Here is a 22,429-nt window from a genome sequence, read left to right as displayed (position 1 = left end):
AACTTGTTGTAGGCGTAATTGCCAGAACCAACCGAATGCTTGCTCTACACTCTTAAAAAAACAAAGGTTCTTTAGTGATATCAGTGGTTCCACAAAGAACCTTTACCGTCCATGGAATCTTTTCATTCCACTGAAGGTTCTTTAAATTCGAAAAAAGGTTCTTAAGTTTAAATAAACTGTTCTTCGCGTTGTTTTTTTAAGAACCGTTCACTAAAAGAGGAACACCGGTTCTTTTTCTTGCATCGCTGTGAACCCACCTTTATATGTACTCAACCATAAACGCTACAATTATTAAGATTTCATATTTAATACAGAACGGATGTGGGTTTATGTTAGCCTACTCAAAACAATTTTTTTTGCTTTCTTGCAAATATTCTCGCGTTTATTTTTTTCTTCGCTATCGAAGCAACAAAACCATCCACGTTTCAGTAATGATATTCCACTATTTTATGTTTCTGTATTTATGAATAGCCTAGCTGAAAAAAACGCGATATTTGAATGAAAAGTTAAAGAGCAAACCCTCTTTCTGTAGCTAGTCTTAATAAGGCTGGAATAGACCCCAGATTGTAGTAGCCTACACCCTGAAGGCTTGCGTACTGTTGGACGTGTGACAAGGAAAATAGTTTTTGATTATCTACAGCGTAACTGACCCGTTGGAGGCAGCCACATTGAAGTGAATGATCAAACTAATAGAGTTCATTATCTGACCCAAATGAACGAAGGACCCGCCCACCGCCGGAGCTCCGTGCGCCAAGGGCTTTCATCCAATGAGTGCAAGTCTCAGACGACACTGCGTGGCGTCCCTCAAATCCAGATCCATGGGTCTCGAGCTCATATTCTCACTTTTCCTTTCATGATTTACGGACACTCGTGGATCGATGGATTACAGCGCCACTGGCCAAAGTAGGGAATATTAAGGCGTTTCATATCTAGTTTCTGACTTCTCTGCGATGCCTTTCTGAAACAGCCGCTGACAGGGGTCACTAAAAAGGAGTTGCGAAAGGACGCGAAGGTGAACATCATCTGCTGGACTTGTACGGCTACCGTCACGGACAATGTTCTCGGCAACGGGGAAGCGCTGTTTTACCATTGAGTCTTTGGTGGCGAAGGAAAGCCCGTTAACGCCAGAAGACCCTATTCGCCCCACCGCCCTGAGCTACACGGCGCCCGCTGACAGTTTTCTTAACGGCTATCAAAGCCCCGCAGGCCGCGCGCTTTACCCGAACCCCGAGCTGGTGTTTTCCGAGACTGTGAACCACGCGCCCCTCAGCATGCACCCACACCAGCTCGGCAACACGCACCTCCAGCACCCGCACTTCTTCGGCACGCAGCACCGCGAACCGCTCAATTTCTACCCGTGGGTCTTAAGGAACAGGTTTTTCGGCCATCGGTTTCAAGGTAAGCATCTAGCGCGATATCAAATTATTAAACTTTTTTATTTTCCCCACCTAACTTAAAATAATAAAACAGCGCATGCACGCGTAGGCCTGTGGTCATTTCTCCAAGAGTGTTCGATAAAAGTGGCCCGCGCGTGCCGCGCATTAAAAGGCACGGCGCGGGAACTTCTTTGACGTCTTCAACGCGCGCTCGCGGTCACTTCAACGCCGCGGAGCGCGATAGCGCCGATAGTTGGAGCTTGTATCGGAAAGTAGCGCCGGATAAGCTGCAAATGAAAATCACAAACGATGCGCTTCCGGCTCCGGCCGTGCCCTGAGGCGATACTTACAGCGGGACACACAGATTCAGAGCAGCCTGTCCACGCACAAAAGCACAATGTCATACCTCCCGAAATGAACGCATTATGTTCCTATGAGCTTATAATAGCGGGATTAGAGAACAGTTGTGATAACAGTAATTGCTTGATCTTGAATTCAGAATTTGCAGCAGTTTCGTTCAGCCCACGGCAAAACTCTGCTTAAATTTATTCGGTCTTAATGCAGTTTGCGATATGATAAACAGCCTAGCGCAAGATTAGGCTTCCTTCCTCTTTTTTTTTTTGTTTGACATTTTAATTGTTTATTTTATTAGGCTAGTTGACAGTCACTTCTTAATTAATTCTTCTGTTATTACCCACTAATATATTATTGCACACCAATCACTTTCGAGCTAATGGCAGACGACGAGTCTTCTCTAATGAACTCGTTACAGCTCATTATCGCTATTTTACTTCCTTAGGTCGCTGGATGGTTTGTTCTCTTCGGGTGTTAAAACTCGAGTCTTGAGACGATTAAACGTACGAACTGAAAAATGTTAATATAAAGGTCAAATATTATTAATTAGCTAAAAAGTGCTAATAAATTAGCTAACAGTGATAATGACTCAGAAGAGTCTACTTTTATGAGGGTGAAGGCTATACAGGCCATTGCTGATAATTAAAAGCATTAGCCTGTTAATGCCGGGTTTTGTTTGCTGCATCCTTTTTAATTAAGAACATTTAATTAACATTATTTTTTTTTATTTTTTTTTTCACAGCCGAGTCGATCATCAGGTTAAAGGTTAGGCTTAAATGCGTTGCTACTGTGTGCATAATGAGTGTTAAAGGCAACCTACACGGCCATTAATGATAGAAAGTAATAAAAAAAAGATATGCGCAAATATGTGGCATGACTATTGAGTAATTAAATGAATTACATTGATGATTTAATAAAACCTTACTGTTTTGATGTTTTATACACAGATAAATTCAAATAAATGTATAAAAAATATATAAAAAAATAATAAAAAATAGGCCTACAGTGCAAGAGCCATATGGAAATGTTCTGATTGTTTTTATAATTTCTCAGATCTTTATAAATACATCCCTAAAATGTTATTCATTCATAATTTTTTTTTTTTACTTCCCAAAATCAAGTTCAACGTTTGCGTCCAAAACAAATTGAAGTGCGTTAATAGCCTCTAAAACATGCTACAATATAGCCTGCACTATTCCAAAAACTTTTGTATTACATTCTCAGCGCTTAGTCTGCGTTGACATTTGTTGCAATCTAAACGAATGGAGCTTTCAAATGATACCTGGGTTATAGTTAAATTCGTGGGTTTAATGAAGCCACCCCGCGTCGTCTACTCAATTGAAACATCCTGTCATCGTTGGTGTTATATCATTACTATTACTATTGATCTTGTTATTGTTATTCCAGGCAGCGACGTCTCGCAGGACACGCTGTTATTACACGGACCCTTCGCGAGGAAGCCCAAGCGGATCCGCACCGCGTTCTCGCCGTCCCAGCTGCTGCGCCTGGAGCGCGCCTTCGAGAAGAACCACTACGTCGTCGGAGCCGAGCGGAAACAGCTCGCTAACAGCCTCAGTCTGTCCGAGACTCAGGTAAACATCGCCAAGCCCGCGCTTTAACGCCACGACGAATTCCGTTGTCCTCGTGCGTATCGAAAACCTGCTTATAGGCGCAAAAGCGAAACGGTCTTTACGCATGTACCCAATAGAGAAAGCGGCTCGGTCGAACAGACTAAAACTAGTTAAAATAATTATTGCGCAATAAGTAAATAGGCCTAGATTATAATAATAGCGTAATAATGATGATGATCGATCGCATTGAGATGAAACTGTGCGATGTGTGGAAGCTGACGACTATAGTAATGAGACATTTCTTTATTTTGAATGATTAATGTTGCACTGACAAGCTGTTGCTGTTGGCCTACACGATAATGTAAACAACACTTGGGCCGCATGCTAAATCCAGAAATGGGCCAATAGCAGAATAAATCCGAATCTGAAAGGACGCTGGCTAGCCATGTGTCACTTGTTAACTGCGCTCTGTGATAATTTTCTTTTAATCTTAGGCCAAGAACGAGCTCTAACACACTTTTTTTTTTTTTTTTTTTGCTTTGCTCGGATAGTAAAAATAAACCCATTCACCCCCATCAAATGATGCAAAGCACAGTTCGAAAACGTTTTAATTTTGGTATTTTTTGGATATTTCATTCAAACTCTAGTTTTCGTCAGTGTTCCTTCATATAATGCCGTGTAAATAAGCTAAATAATTTAAGTTATATAAGAGCATAGCAAACAAGTCAAATAATGATTATTAAAATCGCCTTATATACTAACCAGGCTATTTGTCAAATTAAGGGCAGCACATATGGCCATATGTGATTTCTATATTTATTTTAATTTATAAGCTTGCGTTTTACGGAAAATGACTCACGATCTCGCGAATTTGTTCAGGACCCGCTTCAGAAATAGACCTAAATAAAAAAAAAAAAAAAAAAATAAAAAAAAAGGTAAATCGTCGTTTTCTTCTTCACCTGCGGGGTTGTTTTTGGCTATCCGTATGTTTCCCTAAATGCGACTATTTATGGCGGTATAGGCCTATTGCTTTCTTGAAACGTGTGAAATGTAGGCTACAGCAGGAACAGATAATTAGAAGGCCAAATACATTAAACGGCTAGGCTACTTAATCTCTGCTGGATCTTAATATGAAGTAATATAAAAATATTTATTTGTTTAGATTTCACGCGCGAAAGTTCTGAAGCTAATTAAAAATAGACAAAAAAAAGTACAGAGTCAATCGAACGCGTGTAGTCTGCGGACGTCGTGTGTTCTGTGGCGTTACAGAGATTCGATTAGAACACGAATCCGTTTGAACTGTGTCGCTAGGCATCGCGACCTGCCTCGGTTTATCACTAGCACTGACAGGCTAAGCCGTTAGCCGTATAGCCTACTCACCAAAACCTTCATAACACCGATGTCCTCCTCGTCTCCCGCTCCGTTCAGGTGAAAGTGTGGTTCCAGAACCGCAGGACCAAGTATAAGCGGCAGAAGCTGGAGGAAGAGGGCCCAGAGAGCACACAGAAGAAGAAGGGAAACCATCACATTAACCGCTGGAGGATTGCCACCAAACAGACCGGATCTGAGGACATAGATGTCATGTCTGACGCCTAAGACCAACCTAAACACTGCCCAAATGAACACAACAAGACCAAGAAAAGCACTATTTATTTAATGTTATTAGTCACCATATCTCAGATTCTAAACCTAAGTGCAGAGAACCTGTGAGTTAAGGATGAATTAAACAGATCCACACCCTGGACTGAACACTATAGTTGTTTAACATACCTCTGCTGGAATTACCCAATGTTTCAGACATGCGTCACCTGTAAGAAGAAATCATATTATATATGACTATGTCTTTCTCTTGTTCTTTTTTTTGTTTGTTTGTTTGTTTTTTTCGGAAGAAATTGTATTTAAAACTAACAATGAAGTTAATTTTCACAAGCCAATATTTTTAATTCCGATTATTTTGCTGTTTCTATGTATAGTCGGTTACTAAAATGAACGTTTTTATTCATTTCAACATGATCTTGCCTTCATTTATCAAAAGCAAAAGGATTTCCCAATGCTTTAAGCTGGCGGCAGCTTTTGGTAATTATAGCGACTAGATTAAAATGAGTTAAGTGTTGTGAGGGATCGGTTTACCAGCCGCTTTTAACACGAGCCATCCTGTACCCACAGCATAGAGGCAAGGGTGTATGTGTCTGTGTAAATAATGGTCTCTGTATCTAAAGGAGCGTAGGAATTAGTGTTAGTGTTTGAGTGTAACGGGATGAGTGTGTGTGTGTGTGTGTGTGTGAGATGTCATATACTCGGCCTACTGGTAAATACAGGCTGATGTGTGCAGGTTTCTCTGTAACGGTCATAAACTAAAGGCGAATGTTTGCCAATTTACACATTAGCTTCTTTATAGTGTTCATTCATCTCATATTCAAGCAAAACATGATCAAAAATGTCCATAATTAATAAAGGTGTTTCAGAGACGAACCTTATTAGCAGCTCACACCTTATTGTCCCCTAAGAAAGATATATCGCAAAAACAGATTGCAAATGGCTTTTTTTATCCAACGAAAAACAGTTTACCCTTTAAAAATGTTTTCTCGCACACATACACACACACACACACACACACACACACACACACACACACTCTCAGAAAAGGGGCTAACGCCTGATGGCTATTTTCCTCTCATCTCACCATGTTAACTCCTTTCAAAAGAAACCGGGGAAGATTGTGTTAAACGAACCCGCAGGCGACCTTTCACCTCAACATTTGACCCTGAGCCTGCGCTGTGAGCAAGGGTTGTGAGAGCGAAACGCGCAGACTGATGACACCCGAGCATCGCTGTCAAGCACGACAAGAGTGCATTGAAACAGAGGGAGAAAAAGATTGTTTTGGTGAGTTTGTTTTGAGGCCATCAGACATCCTATCCTGAGCGCAGGTGCACACATCACATCCTCTGCAGCTTTACATCACACATTCCAGGCATTCCCTAAAAGCACTCTTTCCTCTTTGGGAAAGGGAAGAGGTCGAGAAATAGACGGGCTGATGTTTGTTGATGCACGTGAAAGAGTAAGGACTCTGAGAAAGGCGCATTTAGTTTTGTATGGCTGCGCAGTTTTGGTCATTGCAATTTAGATTAAGCATAAAAACCTGATAAATGGTTAATGGTGAGTAACTTTGCTATATTTGATCTAATGACAGGTTTCTTTTCATTTTAAAGTGAAATAAATGGAAGAGAACGACAGTGGAAAAGAACGAGTCAACTTATAATTTAAAAAACCCCATAAATTAGCCTTCTCAGAACTCGGTTTACATCTGAAGGTTTTCCTTTGAAATGAAATGGTTGTTGAGCAGTGATGAGTTTTTTCTTATCGGATTTTGTAAATTAGGGGTTTATTTGACATTAATATTCATCGTTTTATTTTAGTGTTGCGCATGGGTTACCATAACGTGCATCTTTCCATATATTTTACCTCAGCTTATGGAAAAGCTATTTTTAACGAGCTCTGATTCGTTATGTGGCTAAAAATCGCTTCTGTTTTTGAGTTTATTGTACTCGGATTTTAGCAATTTGGTACATGAACATTTACTGCAGCTTTGAGTTCAATCAATAAAACCTTTATGATTAAATTCTCACACGCGCATCTTACAGCAATGTAATTCTGCGGCGTGAACTGCTTTAAGCATGTAATGGTGTAATGGAGAAGCTATGGAGGGCAAACAGAAGCTTGTTGATGTAGAGAGGCGCTCTAGTGGAACATACTTGGCTGCTTGTTTTGAAAGGAACCTCAAAGACTTCTGGGTTAAAGAAATATCACGTAATAAGCCATCAGCCATTGTTGTTGCAAACTGAATCAGTTGCAGTGGAAACAGTTATAACAAAGAACTGAAGAGATGACAAGTGTTTTACAGCGTGCTACAAATAATTATAGCTAAACCGGTATCTTTAATACATTTTAATATGAGAATAGTTAAGCCAGGGCTTCTGTTTTAGCACAAAACAGTATGGTTTTGCCTTTTTAGGATAGTTTTGTGCTCGCAATAACTTTTTTTCTCTTGATTTGTCAATTAAAGCAAAAGCTCACAAAAAGGAAGGTATGTATAAGCAGTAATGTTACCCCCATTAATGCGGCCATGTGCGTGTTGTGCAAGTGTGTATGGCAGTCCTGCACGGTTAATGATTCTACATGCGGCTTCATGTCATGTCTGTCCTCACTGCTGCCCACTGTGATCTGTTCCCGTGACAACCAGGTAGAAAAACACACAGGTCCACTCCCTCGTTCCAGCGATGGGATACGACGATAAAATAGAAGTTTACAGGAATCATTTTACAGTCCCGCCAAAGGAACTCAAACACATCCAAATAAAAGCAGAGATACAATCATCTGTAAACAATATGGAGCCAATGGACGGAAAAAGAAGAAAGCAGATTTTGCACAAACGTGTACATTGTTTCTGTTCATTAACCGTGATCATAATTTCTGGGTATTTTTTTTGAACAAAGCGAAAGAGAATAAGCTTTTGATTTTATCGTACGATTGAGTGCGTGCTTTCGGCTGCGTACAAATAAAGAAAACCAATGAAAAGAAAAAAAAAAAAGGTCAAAAAGATCAATTTTAGTCAATACTGACCTATACAAAACAACTATAGAATAATGTTCCTGCAACAATTTACGATGTGTCATTATATATATATATATATATATATATATATATATATATATATATATATATTTTTTTTTTTTTTTTCCATACACTTATGTAATTGCATTAGGTGTAATAACAGATAAAACATATATAAAGATAGTGACAGGTCTACAGAAAAGTAACAAAGAAAATGTATTAAGTAATATAGAGCATATAATATATACATTATACATTTTTCCATATAATTCCTATGGCAATTTGATATTATTTTTAATGCTATTATTTTTAAATGACAATTTAATACTTAAAGCCATTATTGGAAAATAACACAAAGGTAGTTTAATTCTATGTTAAAAACAAACCCAATTACAATTGTTACTGGTAATTCTTTTTTTTTAATTCCTATTCAATTTTAGCATGATTTGGGGTTTGCAAGGCCCTTTTAAGAAAATAACACAAAGGCGACTTAATTATGTTTAAAAAAAATAAAAAATACAACTGTTTAAAATAAAACCGATTGTTTATTCATTGTTTTAAAACAATTACTTGGTAAACATTTATTTTCAGTCATTTGTAGTCAGATAATACAGAGCCGCTTGAATGGGAAGGCTGGTAATTATGTAAATTTAAATGACATCACGGGGAAATTCAAAAGAATACTTGTTTTCGCCGCTGTAAATATCCTGAAATCCTCTATTTGCGACTTCCACGTTCAAACGCACGGAAAGAGGATGATTAGCGCTGGTGTGAGTCTGTCTCTGTGTGTGGCTCAGAGAGAATTCACATTCACACACAGCGGGAGCAATCCAGTGAGACGCAATCAAAATCTGTAATGACGCTTTGCATTTTTCCGTTCACATTATAGTTGCACCGTGAAGGACAGCGTGGAGCATTCCGACCGGTTAAAGTCCCTTGTTGTAGGTCAGGATCTGGCACTCTGTCGCAGCAGCGATCTCTGGCTCCAGCTCCGACGCGTGGATCTGAGAGACACCAAACAGGTGCCGTCAAAATACGACACACACAAATAACCACATACGTGGACGGCATTTATAGCTTCATTAACCTCTAACTACGAGGTTCGTTTAATTTAGCCTCGGTGCTAACGGAAGTGCCGGGGAAAGATTGTAACATAAAATTTCCTCGTATGTGACTCCCTCTGTTTTGATCACGGAGTGCGTTTTTTTACATTTTAATACTGACATTCAGATTCGGATCTTTTGGCTACGGCGAGGTAACCATTCACAGCAATCATTAAGTCATTAAGATGTTTAAAATGTTCCATCAAATGAGAATTAAAAGCGTGCCATGTCTTTCCAGCCTCGAGCATTTTTCACAGTCAAAACTGACACTTCAGCCATCATAAAAAGCTAAAATGAAGCAGCGAGCACTGGTAAATATCCAAACCAGGGCCAAAACTTGCAATATTTTGCTCAGAAACAGATGGCGACGAGTGTGTGAGTGTGTGAGGCAGAATCTGAAACAGACATCCTGTGGGGTGTGAAAAAAGGGGGGACAGGAGTGGAGTTTTTTGGGAGCGTTCGTCTGGAACCCTCGGAAAAGTGTAAAGAGGGAGCGAGAGAGTGAGAGGAGAGGAGGAGGGGAGGGGTGGGAGAGGAATAGAAGTAGTTGGCAGCACATATGTCTGCGGTTCAGTAACCATATGGATGAACAGCTTAATAAACACCATTTTAAACCATAACCGTCTCGGCGGCAGACAAAGAGAAGGGGACGGAGAGAAAGTGCGAGCGGATGGAGGGAAGCGCGCGCGAGTGCTCACCTGACTGTTTTGGGGGAACAGGCTGATGGCAACAGGCAGCGCTAGGCCGAACGCGCAGAGACACACCACGCTGTGAACGGGCAGCCCGAGACGAGGCCGCTTCCGCAGCAGAGGGAGCCTAACGTACGGAAACACCCAGAAAAATGCATACGTTATTGGCAAGGCCGTGAGCATTCCCGCCATTTTTCTTACCGAAGGCGCTCGCGGACACTTTTTTCCGAACTGCTGCGCGCGATTGCTCCCTGACACCACAAACCCCCCACCCCACCCCAATCTCCCCTCCCTCCTCCCTCCCTGGCCGCAGAGCGCGTGGGGGGTTGTGGGATAGCGTGCTCTGCAGGAGTCCTCCAGAGTAGTCCTGCTTTAATGAAGGCAGCGACTGCCTAATGATGACTTCATCAACACATACGCATGATGAGCTTTAATTGGCCACCAGAAACTCTCTCTCTCTCCTCTCTCGGTGTATGTGTACGTTCGGGAGAGGAACGGAACGGGGGAGAAAGGATGTTAAAGACCTTTTATCGTGTCCGTCAACTGCTCTAAATAAATCAACACGCTCATCCGTCACTCTCGTGTGAAGAGGTCAAAGCTGAACTGAAGTGACACGCAGTCGCCTATGATGCCTGTGCACACTGTTTATTTCCATGTTGTGACCGAGAGCCAAGTGAAAAGCTGATCAAATCTAAATGTAATCTAAATGTAAAAATGAGTATAAATATTTTTGGGTAACAATTTACTCGAAGCCTTATAAAGCCTAATAAAATGATATAACGCATGATATATTATCAGAAATAACTGTAAGCAAAATTAAAATTGTTGCAACTGAAAATGGTTTTGTCATGTATCTTAATGCATTAAAGACGCCACAATGAATAGATATGTGTTATAATGTATTATAATATCATTTTTACAATTATTCATGAGAGCAATAAATTATAAGGTATATTTTTGCATTGAAAATACTTTTATAATGCACTGTATTAAGTATCAAGTGCTACTAATTTTTAATATTCCACTGAAAAAAAGCTAAACATTTTTTTTAAAGGTAAGTGGTTATTTATTTTATTTTCTTAATATTTAATTTAAATTTGAAAATTAGTTGAAAATGAGTCAGCTAAATTCGTTTATTTAAACGCAGCAAAAATATATCGAACCACTTAACTTGAAATAAATATTTTTATATATTTTTAGCGTATGGAAAAAACACAAACCAAAACATATAAAAAACCCCTGACAGTACAGGTCACTATATATTATCAGTTCCTATAACAATAAAATCCGAAAGAAGTCATTCAGTCTTTCAATCGTCTAATAAGCATCGTATTTGTATTTCCTCGGTTAGGTCTGAAGCTCATTTCAATTTCCTCTAGATCATTTCATGCGACACCACTGCGTCTCGCAAGACAGCCTGAAATCATTATCATGTTTTATTGCAAAAATGCCGTCGCTGACTGTTCAGCAAAGCAGCTGTCTTCGTTTTCGGACACAGCGAGAGAGACAGGTGAAAGGTTTAAGCAGCACACATATATCACACAGACTCCTCTCAGCGCTCTAATTAATCAAGGATAGCCCCGGCCCTCAGCCCCACCCTCAAAGCGGTGACCCTCCTGCAGCCCTGTTCTTGCTCCATTGAGAGCCAGTGAGGGTGAGCTGACAGGCAGCATAGCAGAAGACAATCACCATTTACACACACACACACCTGCGAATCAGAGCAGGAAGAATTTGAGGAGGTTGCGACATAGTCTAGCAAGCCATGAAACCCATCGGATTCTGAGGAAGAGTCGATTCCACTCTTCAACAGAAACGTGCATTTTGCAACTTATAATTAGATGTAAAAGGAGTTAAGAGTGAGACTTTTGAAAAACCAAGTTACCAAACTCAAGTTTGAATGCAAGAAAAATATAATTTAGAGGTGGCATAATATTGCATATATATATACGACATCTCTTGTCTGGCGTTAGACATTAGAAATAGTTCAAAAGCTAAAGTTTTGTTTCAATTAATCCATTTCTTTTCCTCCACAAAAGAAGACTATTTAAACATCTGGGGTTTTTAAGATTAGCTAACGTTTTTTTAAAAGACGTCTCTCACCAAGGCTGCATTCATTTGCTACAGTAAAACATAAATACTGTGAAAAGTAGTATGAAAAAAAAATGTTACTCGTGTGACTGCATAGCTGATTTTTCCAGCCATTTCTCCAGTTTTTAGTGTCACGTGACTCATCAGAAATGGTCAAATGTACTGTTACTTTGGATTAATTCAATGATTCCACGCTGAATAAAAGCAATAATTTTTTTTTCAAAGAAGAAAATCTTACTGGCCCCATTAGTCGTGCACTTTATTTTAAGTATTTTGTAGTCGTGATTTCTGTAAGGAAAAGGCTGAAATTTAACCTGTAATTCACTGATAGACCTCAGTAATCTATAATTCACTGATAGACCTACACGGCATTTTCTGAAGGAAAGCATATTGCACTGATCACTACCGTCATATTTTGAACCTGCCGGCCAAACATCTTCTTGTCTATGTAGGAATCCAAAATTTTTTAAGGTTATACGATGCATAAAAAAATTGTGATCACATCAAACTGCGAAACACAAATCTACCAGAACATATGGTGCGCATGGGTGTGGGATTTCTGAGGTAAACTGTGTGATGGTGCTGTAAAAATAACTGAAAAAAGTCTGAAATGTCAAATTCACAAGAACTCCTCTGACCTCTCCAGCAGGGCCATTATTAAAGGCGGCAGCAGGAGAACAGGCATGGGCAGCACGACACGAGTCAGGGACGTCTCCATCAGAGCCTGAACAAAAAGACATTTATCAGACAACAACTCACTATAGGAGCGCGCAAGCGCTGCCAGTAGCCTTTCGCTACACACGCGCCTAAGGATCCACACTCACATGCCTGGCAGCCAGCTTTGAGGTGCCCACCACATTGCCTTTGTCGTCCAGCACGCTGATGCCCTCCGACAGCTCAGTGTGGCGCATCAGCAACACATTACACACGTTTGCAGTTGCTAAATGAAGGGAGAGCTGCGGTTAGAAAACAGGACTCGATCACAAACACAACTCCACCTGATGTGGAACTATCGAAATGAGAGAGAATCGTGTGAATTGGCCTGTGTCTGGATTGTTGTCGGACACGTTTTCAGACAGGAAAACACAAGAAATGCAGCCAATGTACTCAATGCATTTTAAATTAAAAGATTAGGATAGAAAAATTGGGTTTAAGAAGTGCCATTTATGTCGAAACTGTCAACTAGGCCAGAAATATGTCAATATATCGAATGTATAGGATTATCAGCAGCACTTTATTTTACAGTTCTGTTTGTTATAGTGATTACAATAACTGGGTTATGACTAGCTACTAACCCTAACCCTATTAGATGAAAGCCTAAAAAGCCTGAAATAAAGACTAAAACGTTTGTAAGATGTGTCATGCTAAGGGTAAGAATCACGGAAGAAACGTCCATTTCAGTTCAAGTCAAATTATTAATATAAGTCTTATTTTGCTGCACATTACTCACATTATGGACATTTAAGGTGAGTTTAATATTCAATATTCAAAATCTGTATAGTAATAGTAGTATGCATTTGTACTACTATACATAGTATGCATTTGTAGGTTGATTGTGATCTTTCACACACACACACACACACACATATACATATATATATATATATATATATATATATATATATATATATATATATATATATAAATACATTTTTGACAAAACATGATTGTATTTTGACATCCGTATAACATATCACTATATCAAGTTACAGATTTTATAGACAGTTTGCTAGATAGTAAAATACCAAATACAAATAAAATACAAAAAACATTTTACTTCAATCTCACATATAATCCCAATAAAAACGCCACCGAACGAACAGAATACAATAGTAATAACCTGTCACCGCCTGTGGATATTAAAATAAAAGCAATCAAAACTGGAAAACATTCTTGATCTGAAATGTCGCCGCTAAGAGGGGTTAACTGGATATAAAACAACAAAGATTCATACGGTCATGTCAAAGTGCAAACGTGAATTAAAAGCGGAAAAATGATTAGAATAATGATTTACTTCCTGGCAATATCATCTGTGGCATGTGGTGAGATTGGTGTGGGTGTGTGTGTGTGTGTGTGTGTGAGAGAGAGAAACAGAGAAATAAAGAGAGCCTGAAGCATTTTTAATTTACAGGCCTTGTGTTGGGAGTTATCAGTGTTCAGTGCTGCAGTGTTGTGGGGCTGAGTTAATTGGCTGAGTAAATAGCTATTCACCTCTGAGGGGTTCAGACCCAGGCCAATTAAACACACACACAGACACGCTAAATCAAAAATGCAGAACAAAGAAACATAAACAAACACATACTAAATTTTATTTTTAAGGACAGGTCACCCATAGAGGCGAAAACCATTACGAAAATCTCTTTATTAAGACGCTAAATTCGACGTGTCATTTTGAGGTTAACAAAAAAAATATATATATTAATTTGCATTTTACTTAAAATGTATATAAACGCTAATAACGCAAATTCAAACACTGCATTCCATTTAATTGCCGTTTATAACTAAACGCTAAAGACGACGACGACGACAACAACAACAACATGGCGGCCTGGAGACAGGGAACTCAGTGCTAACACAGAGAGCACTTTAGGCCTAATTAACCAATTAGAGAGCGGCAGCCGAGAGCTAACAAGGTCCCGTTACCCCTGCCCAGAGAGGTGAAGGGGAACCTGCTGATTTAATTAAAGGGGCGGGGTGGGGGACGAAAACAATTTAATTACAGCCAAGCATCCCCAAGGCATTGTGGGACAGTCTCCCTCAGCCCCTCTGGACCTGTTTGAGCCTCAGAACGCTAATGGAACACCGAGATAACATTTCAGCGGCAGGCCCCTCTGACAACAGGATCAGTCAAAACACCACGCGCTAATACACAACAATAAACAAACGCTTGCGGTTTAATGAAAGTCTGAACAAACGCTCATTTAGAAATTGAGTGTCATTACAAATGCAAAGACGTGAGCTTTCCGACAGCAAAAGAGCTGACTGAAAACTGTAGGCATTAATTAATGTTGCGCATTACTCCATCGTTTTATGCTTTAATAATCGGCAATTTAGAAAGACCGCATGACGGGATGCTTGATTTCTGTCATGAACACAACCGGGCGGATTAATGCCCGGAAAATGAACACATGTGTAAACACGCTCTCACACACACACGTGCACGTACCAACAGCAGGGAACGGGATGAACCGCTGGACCAGGATTCTTGTGGCTGGACTGAAATGCTCAGCTCTTTTAATAAGAAGATTCAGCCCCACCTGTGCACACATTCGGTTACATTGAATTCATTGAAAATAAAGAAGAAATACATATTTTTCGATAAACATGCCATTATAAATGTGTACATAATATATAATACATCTATCTATCTATCTATCTATCTATGTGTGTGTGTGTGTGTGTGTGTGTGCTGTGAAGTTACCAATGTTACAATGATTATGTTACAGAAGATTTCTATTTCAAATAAATGCTTTTCTTTCTAACTTTTTATTTAAGAAACATTCTAAAACAAGAATCACTGTTTCTACAGAAATATTAAGCAGAACAACATAAATGATAATAAAAATAAAAATTGAATGTTAAAATTAGTTTCATTTCTGAATGACAGATTTAAGCTACACACGCAGAGCTTAATTGTTTCATCGTCACATGATAAATAATAAAGACACAAGAGCAACTGGCTACTGAAAATTCAGAAATTACATTTTAAAATATATTAAAACAGAAACGTGTTATTTTAAATAGTAATATTATAATACTTTATAGTAATATTTTACTGTTTCACTGCATTTTGCATTAAATAAATGCAGCATTAGTGAGCGTAGGACACTTCGCGTCAAACTTTTGAACAGTGTGTGCATACATATATGTCTTATTATAAAACCTTTTTTTTTCTCCATTTTATAAGACAATATAGACCAGACAGGAAAGCAGAGCGGAGCCCTCTCATTCCCCGCTGTGCCACAGCTCTGACTTCATATTACACCTATCTGTCCTTTATTTAGAGAGTGACATCTCACATAATCATAGGGCACGACAGATCCATGTTAAAGAGATCCGTCTTTAAATTCATCTCAAATAAAAAAACGGATGCTAAGCTAGTTAAGCAATGAAACACTAAATCGATCTAATATAATAAACATAGCCCATGATGTCAAAAACCTTACGGAGACCATACACATTTGTTTTCATAGTGACCTTAAAAGCACCTAACTCCCTGTGGGCTTCGTGACAGGTCATGACAAGCTACGCTAAGTTGTTTCTCATCTTGCGTTGTGAGTCTCTGGTCATCTCGATGAGCCCCGGTTAAAGGCTCGTCTAACAAACATCTGAGAATCAAACCCATTCACATCCCTTCCCTTCCCAGCAGGGGTCTTCAGAGGGATTGTAGTTTTAATTAGTGCCCCCCTCCCATATTTCTCACAGGCATGGGGCCATTTGTAGTTGTCGTCACCATGGTTCTGCTTGTCATGCCCCTGGGCATCAAACCGCCGCCCAGCAGGGCAGCTAATTGGCTCTAGAGGACATAGGGGGCGTGACTAGGATATGCAATTCAGCAATGTGAAACACAGCAAAGGGCTCTGTGTGATTCGATCGGCCTCCATCAGTTCGCCCTATTAAAATGTAAGTCATGTAATACTGGAAAAGTCATGAATAGTATTTTTCTCTGTTAGCGTGCAAAATTTAAGGATAAAAAAAAAAAAAGGTAATTCTTTCAACACACACAGTTACATAATACGGTCTTGAGCATGCGTGTGAACTCACTGCAATAGTGACCGCACTGCTGACTGCACCGAGGTAACCCTGGAAAAACTTTGACATCGGTGTGGGCTGAAAACATAAAAAAAACCATCATTAATTAATTAAATGAAATCCTATTGCACATATAAAGCTTTCTAAGCACATTCTTACTCGTTATAACCCATGCACAGTATTTTATAAAAGAAGGTCTTATTTGGAACAAGTATTGTTCATTTATATATAACATATAATATTTTTGTTTTACCTAGAATATTATTATTTATTATAACATTGAATCCTTGAAGTCCCATAGTTGCAATGTATTATATCTTGACATTGTTTAAGATCTGGACACGGTCTTGTTGTGTCTTTTAAGTAGTATTTTATTATATAAAGACAAATAAGTGTTCTTGCAGATGTCAAAAAGGCTGTACAATATGCTCATAATATTTATAAATGGTCAGTGTCAGCTTAAGATATCATGAAGGGGTTATAAGGTGCATCTGCTTTGAAAAGTAGTATTGTAATTTCAAGAAAACCATAGTGTATTGTAAAATGGTCACCTCACAGAAAAACAATTCAATATGAATAGAAAGATCTTTATATTCTTAGTTAATCATTATGTTATGATCTTAGTCTAATTATAATGTATTACAACTGTTGTAATGATAATTCTTGAGATGATATAACATATTAGATAGTCTTTATATGGTATCATGCATGCATTATTAAATGAATACACTTGATGCTGATGGCGATGCTGAAATTATGTCCCGTGGAGCAGTTCTTTTATAGCTTATGATTCGTTTTTTAATTCTGCTGATTGTATTCATAAGTAGTTAATCTTTAAAGATAATCATTATAAACCACATTTGTAAGCATCATATGTTTTTGTTGTTTACAGAAGAATTATTAATTTACTGCAATAACCCGAAAGTAAAATGGGTTTTTGGAAATACATAACAGCAGCACTTTTTGAATTCCTTTTATAATACACGTGACCATAAAATATGCTGTGCCTTGTGTACTGGTCAAAATTGTATCATTTATATATCGAACCTTAGTTGCATTGCGGTTGCAGTAGTTGACGCAGGCATTGTGGCTCTGGTTCAGCCACTGTGAGAAAGACAATGAGACTGTAAGTTCATATCAAACAGCATAGATTGGCTTTTTCATCTGGAAAGAACAGAAAAACACATCTATACCATACCTGCCAGAAGACGGTGGAAGCAAATGTCTGATTGGGTAAAAGGAGGCCTACGACCTATAAATGGAGGAGCAGGAATTGATTTAAAGTTCATCTGATGACCCAGGCAAGAATGAAAAGTTAAATATCTTTTCACAATGACCTACCACTGGAGTACCAAAGGGCACAAAACCTAAAGGGAAAACGAGAAACGTGTGCTGAGATGATTTCAGGAGAAAATGAACCCTTGATCCAATAATGAAATCGCACGAAGACTAATTTTGACACTCGAATAGGCTGGATCAGGCCGCAGAAGTACATTTCATGTCATGTTTGGTTTAATGATCGGGATTATAGACTCTCATATGATATTATTACTGACCTTTAACGCATTAATAAAATCCTCATTACTCATAAAAGATAGCATGGTTCAGAGGCAGCCATCATAATTGTCAGGCAGGTCTCTCTCTATCTGTTCTCTCTTTAAATAGTGGTGCTAACAGAAGACTAAAATACTCCTATTTCTGAGTGGCCCAACAACACTTCCAGACAGCAGGAGGGAGAGGGTTTAATCAGAGCCCAGCTGAGTGTGACCTTTGCCAACAGATCGGTCCAGAGAGACCCCCTACCACCTAACTCCAGTCTCCAGAGCTGGTAACAAGCAGAAAACTGCCTACTACCCATGACACACACACACACACACACTGAAAACACACTCGCACCCTTACCTGACATGCGAAAGGGCATGGGGATCTTTTCTCCCGTGTCTGGATGGATGATGGCCTGAGGACATAATGAATCCACAGACAGCGGACGGGATGAAGAGGAGGAAATGAGAGAGAAGAAGAGGTGAGAGCGAGCCGATGGGAGAATTACCACGCTGAGGTTAGCCGTAATGCTCCTCTCATTACACCACCGTACCGAAGTGAAGCTTGCGAGCGCGCGTCACGCTGAGCACAGAGATGCTGAGTGATTTCGAGCAGGTTCTTTCAATATAGCAACCCGTAAAAGGCTTTCAAAGCTGTTCACACTCACCTGTTTAATCTTCTGTGCCTCCCAAAGCTATTGCGAAAAAAAACAGAGGAGCATGCAAAAGAGAGCATTACACTTTGATTTTGTTGCGTGAATGAAGTTACTAAGAAAACCGAAGTTCTTTGCACACGTGAATTCGAAATGCGATGGGCTTTATAGTAAAACGTTACCAAAATGCACCAAAAATGACCCCCTTTTGTGGCGTAACAGCGAAAATGTGAGGCAAACGTGACACGGATGACCTTTTAGCGGCCCCCAAACGTACCTGCACATCAGTCACACCTGGAGGAAGAGCGCCGTTTTTGAACTGATCCAAGAGTTTCACGCATTCATTTAAACGTTTCTAAATAAAAACGACAGTGAAAACAGCATCCACGCGCAAATCATCGAATCATCCGAGGTTTACATTTTAGAAGAGTCTCCCTTACCTCCGATACAAAGAGCGTGCGAGGGTCGATCACGTCCAGGAAGTGTCTTAGTCTGCCGAGAAATGCACCCTGAAAGTAACAGCAGCATTTTAATTGCAGTTCACAATAATATACGTAATATTGAATTTGTATGCATCTCAATTGAATGACTGTTTATAGTCTTCTAACATTAAAGGTGTAGCAAATTTAGAGAAAGCAGCAAGGTCACCGGAAGAGGTATTTGAGTGGAGGATATTAATTCCACCTTAATTCTATAGATAATGTAAGTTTATAATTGTATAAATTAAACATCTAGTCTAGTGTATCTGGTTTGTCGAGAAGTTTTTAAGTTTAAAAATGCAAGGACGTACAGATTAAGAGGGACGAGAGATGAAGTGAGACGTTTAATTTTTTAATATTTAATGTCTTTTTACGCTGCATAGTGTAGTGGAGATCTTTACCTATATAAAATGGCATTATGCGGCTAAGTCATTAGACACAAACTACAATGACAAAAATTAATATCTGTCTTAAAGCAGATTCGTCCCTAAATTAACTTCACCTGTCCTATTCGTTGATTAATGATATCTCGTTGCTTTATTCATTTATTTGTGCCTGTGCGAATTACGATTTCCACCTCCGGCATCCAACGAGGTCCAAAAATACCTAGCCACGTCTTGTCTTGAAGGTCAGGTCTGCGTCGAGCACTTAAGTTCTGTGATTAATAATCACGGTTATTAATCATATGGTCACAATTTCCTCAAATGATTCGCCAAATGATTTCTGAGGTCCCAGAAACTTTCTCCAGACGCGGCAGTCAGCTGCTGATGCAGACTCTGACTCCGGGGCCAAACCAGTTGTTTTCGCGCGCCAGGTGTGTCCGCCTCATTACGCGCGCGCACCAACTGTCTGCCGGCTGATCTGTGGACCTAAAAAGTTCCTCCGAAGCAATTAAAATGTTCAAACGTGTGTGCGCAAAGAGGAACGCGAGATTATAAAGCAGCACGCAACATATTCTCTGTTTATCACGTCTAACAGACGGTCCTTTACGCGCATGAAGGACGGTACCGCTGGAGCAATAACAGCAGATGTGAATCATCTGTATTAAATAAATAAATGAATGAATAAATAAATTACCTCTTCCTTTGAGGTTAAAGTTATTGAGTCACTAATGCATACAAAACGGTTTAAATAGTTTTTTCTTTTTCTTTTTTGTCGCAGTGAGAGTTTCCACGTCTTAACAGAGAACGGTGCGGTTAATGAACTAGCTTTTCTGCACAAAATTGTTTTTAACTATCTTGATTGTGAAGCTCGGAAATAATTCATTAAGGGGGCGCTAATTATAGGGATCTATAACTGAACACCAAAAGAATGTTCTTAAAGGTCTCTAAAGTACTTTTCACATGCAATACACGTTTCAACAAACGTTTAGATTAAAAGCAACATAACGATGAAACGTTCACCATCAAAACAGTACGCCGCTCACTATCCACATGAAAGTAGGATGTACGATCATCTCGTGAATGTGCTCGGTTTTCTATTTCTATTTGGTATAATATTTGCAAAAATTGACTTTGCATATGATACCGTAGGTTTAGGGGTATCACACGCACGCAAAATAAGTGTATTAAATACACGTCGAAGTCAAAATCATATTTATTTTGCAGATGCGACATAAATCTGCATCTTTTAATATCCGTAGACCTTTATAGAGCGCACTATCCAACTAACATTATTAATACTTTAATTTATAACTCTTACATTTGATCTAGAAATTCAATTAGCTATTATAATGTGATTGTCATTACCTTCTCTATAGCCTACTTTATATAAAATTAAACCATTAGCACTAAAAATACTAAAAGCACAACTGCATTAAATAATATTATGAGATTCTTTGGGGAAAAAAAGAGAAGAGATTACGGTGGGAATGATAGGCCTTGATTTTCAAGTGAATTCCACCTCCATTAGGAGCCAGCAGTGAGTGTTTAATGAGTGAGTCATTGAATCGTTCATTCACGAAACGATTCGTTCAAAGTGCAGATTCATCAGGGCCGTCTCTATAAAGATATACTGCATCCTCCGGAGATCGCGTTTGTAGAAGACTAAAATATTTTTAGCTATACATCCGACCATTATTCTTAATTAAGTGTAAATTGTTGTATTATGCTCATGGCTGGCAATTATAATGCTCAGTTAACTGAAAAAAAACCACGCTCGAAGCCGTACGCAGCTCTAGAAATGCGTCCTCCGGAGGATGCAGAAAATAATTAATAACCGAGAATCGGTCCAGATGATATGCGCGGGTTCACGACTCCTTCATTGAACCGATTCCTTCAAAACACTGAACCATTCGGCAATGGTTCCGCCCAAAGTGGCCAAATAATATCGCATTTGCCTTTTGAACTGTTTATATAACTATAAACATTGTGAACTTTTACCTCGGTATGAGTTTCTTAGTGTTTTGATTTTTTGAGTCTCGCCTCAGCAGCGCAACTATATATACTGTATATACTATACATACAACAAGCTTGGTTACTACTTGTTTACATTGTTGTTTTTTTGGTTATGGATGTTTTAATCATGTTACTGGTATGAAGCGTATATATATATATATATATATATATATATATATATATATATATATATATATATATATATATATATATATATATATATATATAGTGCTATTTTCATTAGAGAATGCTGACCCACTGTTTTAGGCTATGCTATTGTATTTATATATAAAATGCGCTTGATTTATTCTAAGAAACATTAACGCTTATCATATTTTGCAAAGCAGGTATGTCACCAACAGAGGTCACTGTTAATGCGACCGAAACCAGCAGCGAGGGCGGAAGAAGCGAGCGCTGCAGTGAACTGTTTGGCTTAGATTTGGTTTTAGCGAGAAAAGGAAAGTCAACTTGATCAGAAAAAAGGCGGTTCCTCTAGAAGAGTTTTGTGGAAGGGTTCTGTCTCTGAACCCGTCCGCTGCAAGCCTGTAGAAATCAACCAGACGCACAAGCACACGCGTCACGCTCGCGCGCACGGGGTCCGGCTGTTGTTTACCTGATCAAACCGAGACTCGCCGAGTCTAAACGGAGGGGACTCAGTCGGTGCAGGCATGGCAGGTGATCACAGACGAACAGCGAGCTCGACGGCCGTTATACCGGGACCTCACCGGGATCTCAAAGTTACGCAGAGTTCCCTCAAAGTGGTCGAGTCATCCGTATCAATGCATTTTGGGTAATGTTGTTTTCTAACGGGTCAAA

At 39.2% G+C, this 22,429-nt stretch overlaps 2 protein-coding genes across 5 annotated transcripts; one reads left to right on the top strand and one right to left on the bottom strand.

Annotated features, from left to right (window-relative positions):
• Nucleotides 1–791: 791 nt before the first annotated feature.
• emx1 (empty spiracles homeobox 1) lies at nucleotides 792–5,309 on the top strand. Its single transcript, XM_043254724.1, has 3 exons — nucleotides 792–1,398; nucleotides 3,138–3,322; nucleotides 4,730–5,309. Exons 1-3 carry the CDS (start codon nucleotides 1,056–1,058, stop codon nucleotides 4,895–4,897), a joined length of 696 nt encoding a protein of 231 aa, XP_043110659.1. The 5' UTR covers nucleotides 792–1,055; the 3' UTR covers nucleotides 4,898–5,309.
• Nucleotides 5,310–8,437: 3,128 nt separating this feature from the next.
• On the bottom strand, nucleotides 8,438–22,428 carry sfxn5a (sideroflexin 5a). 4 transcript variants are annotated; one of them, XM_043255099.1, is made up of 14 exons: nucleotides 22,227–22,420; nucleotides 19,179–19,247; nucleotides 19,016–19,093; nucleotides 18,754–18,780; nucleotides 18,447–18,501; nucleotides 17,886–17,911; nucleotides 17,743–17,796; nucleotides 17,592–17,648; nucleotides 16,557–16,622; nucleotides 14,959–15,049; nucleotides 12,617–12,732; nucleotides 12,431–12,516; nucleotides 9,714–9,831; nucleotides 8,789–8,916 (listed from the first exon to the last, which is right to left on the bottom strand). In XM_043255099.1, exons 1-14 carry the CDS (start codon nucleotides 22,281–22,283, stop codon nucleotides 8,839–8,841), a joined length of 978 nt encoding a protein of 325 aa, XP_043111034.1. In that variant the 5' UTR covers nucleotides 22,284–22,420; the 3' UTR covers nucleotides 8,789–8,838. The 4 variants fall into 4 exon arrangements, with proteins under 4 accessions (XP_043111037.1, XP_043111034.1, XP_043111036.1 ...); XM_043255101.1 differs by lacking the exon at nucleotides 9,714–9,831 and having other exon boundaries at nucleotides 22,227–22,427; XM_043255100.1 differs by lacking the exons at nucleotides 18,754–18,780; nucleotides 19,016–19,093 and having other exon boundaries at nucleotides 22,227–22,424.
• Between the last annotated feature and the right edge of the window lies 1 nt (nucleotide 22,429).

This window comes from Puntigrus tetrazona, chromosome 13 (assembly GCF_018831695.1).
Source record: "Puntigrus tetrazona isolate hp1 chromosome 13, ASM1883169v1, whole genome shotgun sequence".
Lineage (NCBI taxonomy): Eukaryota > Metazoa > Chordata > Actinopteri > Cypriniformes > Cyprinidae > Puntigrus > Puntigrus tetrazona.
The sequence above is the reverse complement of the archived record's forward strand: the minus strand, read 5'-3'. Positions and strand labels throughout refer to the sequence as shown.

Excerpts from the sequence above, each read along its gene's own strand:
- sfxn5a (XM_043255099.1), bottom strand. The coding sequence starts at position 22,283 with ATGCCTGCACCGACTGAGTCCCCTCCGTTTAGACTCGGCGAGTCTCGG. Across the intron at positions 19,248-22,226 it reads GCGAGTCTCGGTTTGATCAG|GGTGCATTTCTCGGCAGACT; the intron begins GTAAACAACAGC and ends TGTTACTTTCAG. Across the intron at positions 18,781-19,015 it reads CAGGTGTGACTGATGTGCAG|CTTTGGGAGGCACAGAAGAT; the intron begins GTACGTTTGGGG and ends TTTTCGCAATAG.
- emx1 (XM_043254724.1), top strand. The coding sequence starts at position 1,056 with ATGTTCTCGGCAACGGGGAAGCGCTGTTTTACCATTGAGTCTTTGGTG. Across the intron at positions 1,399-3,137 it reads TTTCGGCCATCGGTTTCAAG|GCAGCGACGTCTCGCAGGAC; the intron begins GTAAGCATCTAG and ends TTGTTATTCCAG. Across the intron at positions 3,323-4,729 it reads TCAGTCTGTCCGAGACTCAG|GTGAAAGTGTGGTTCCAGAA; the intron begins GTAAACATCGCC and ends CGCTCCGTTCAG.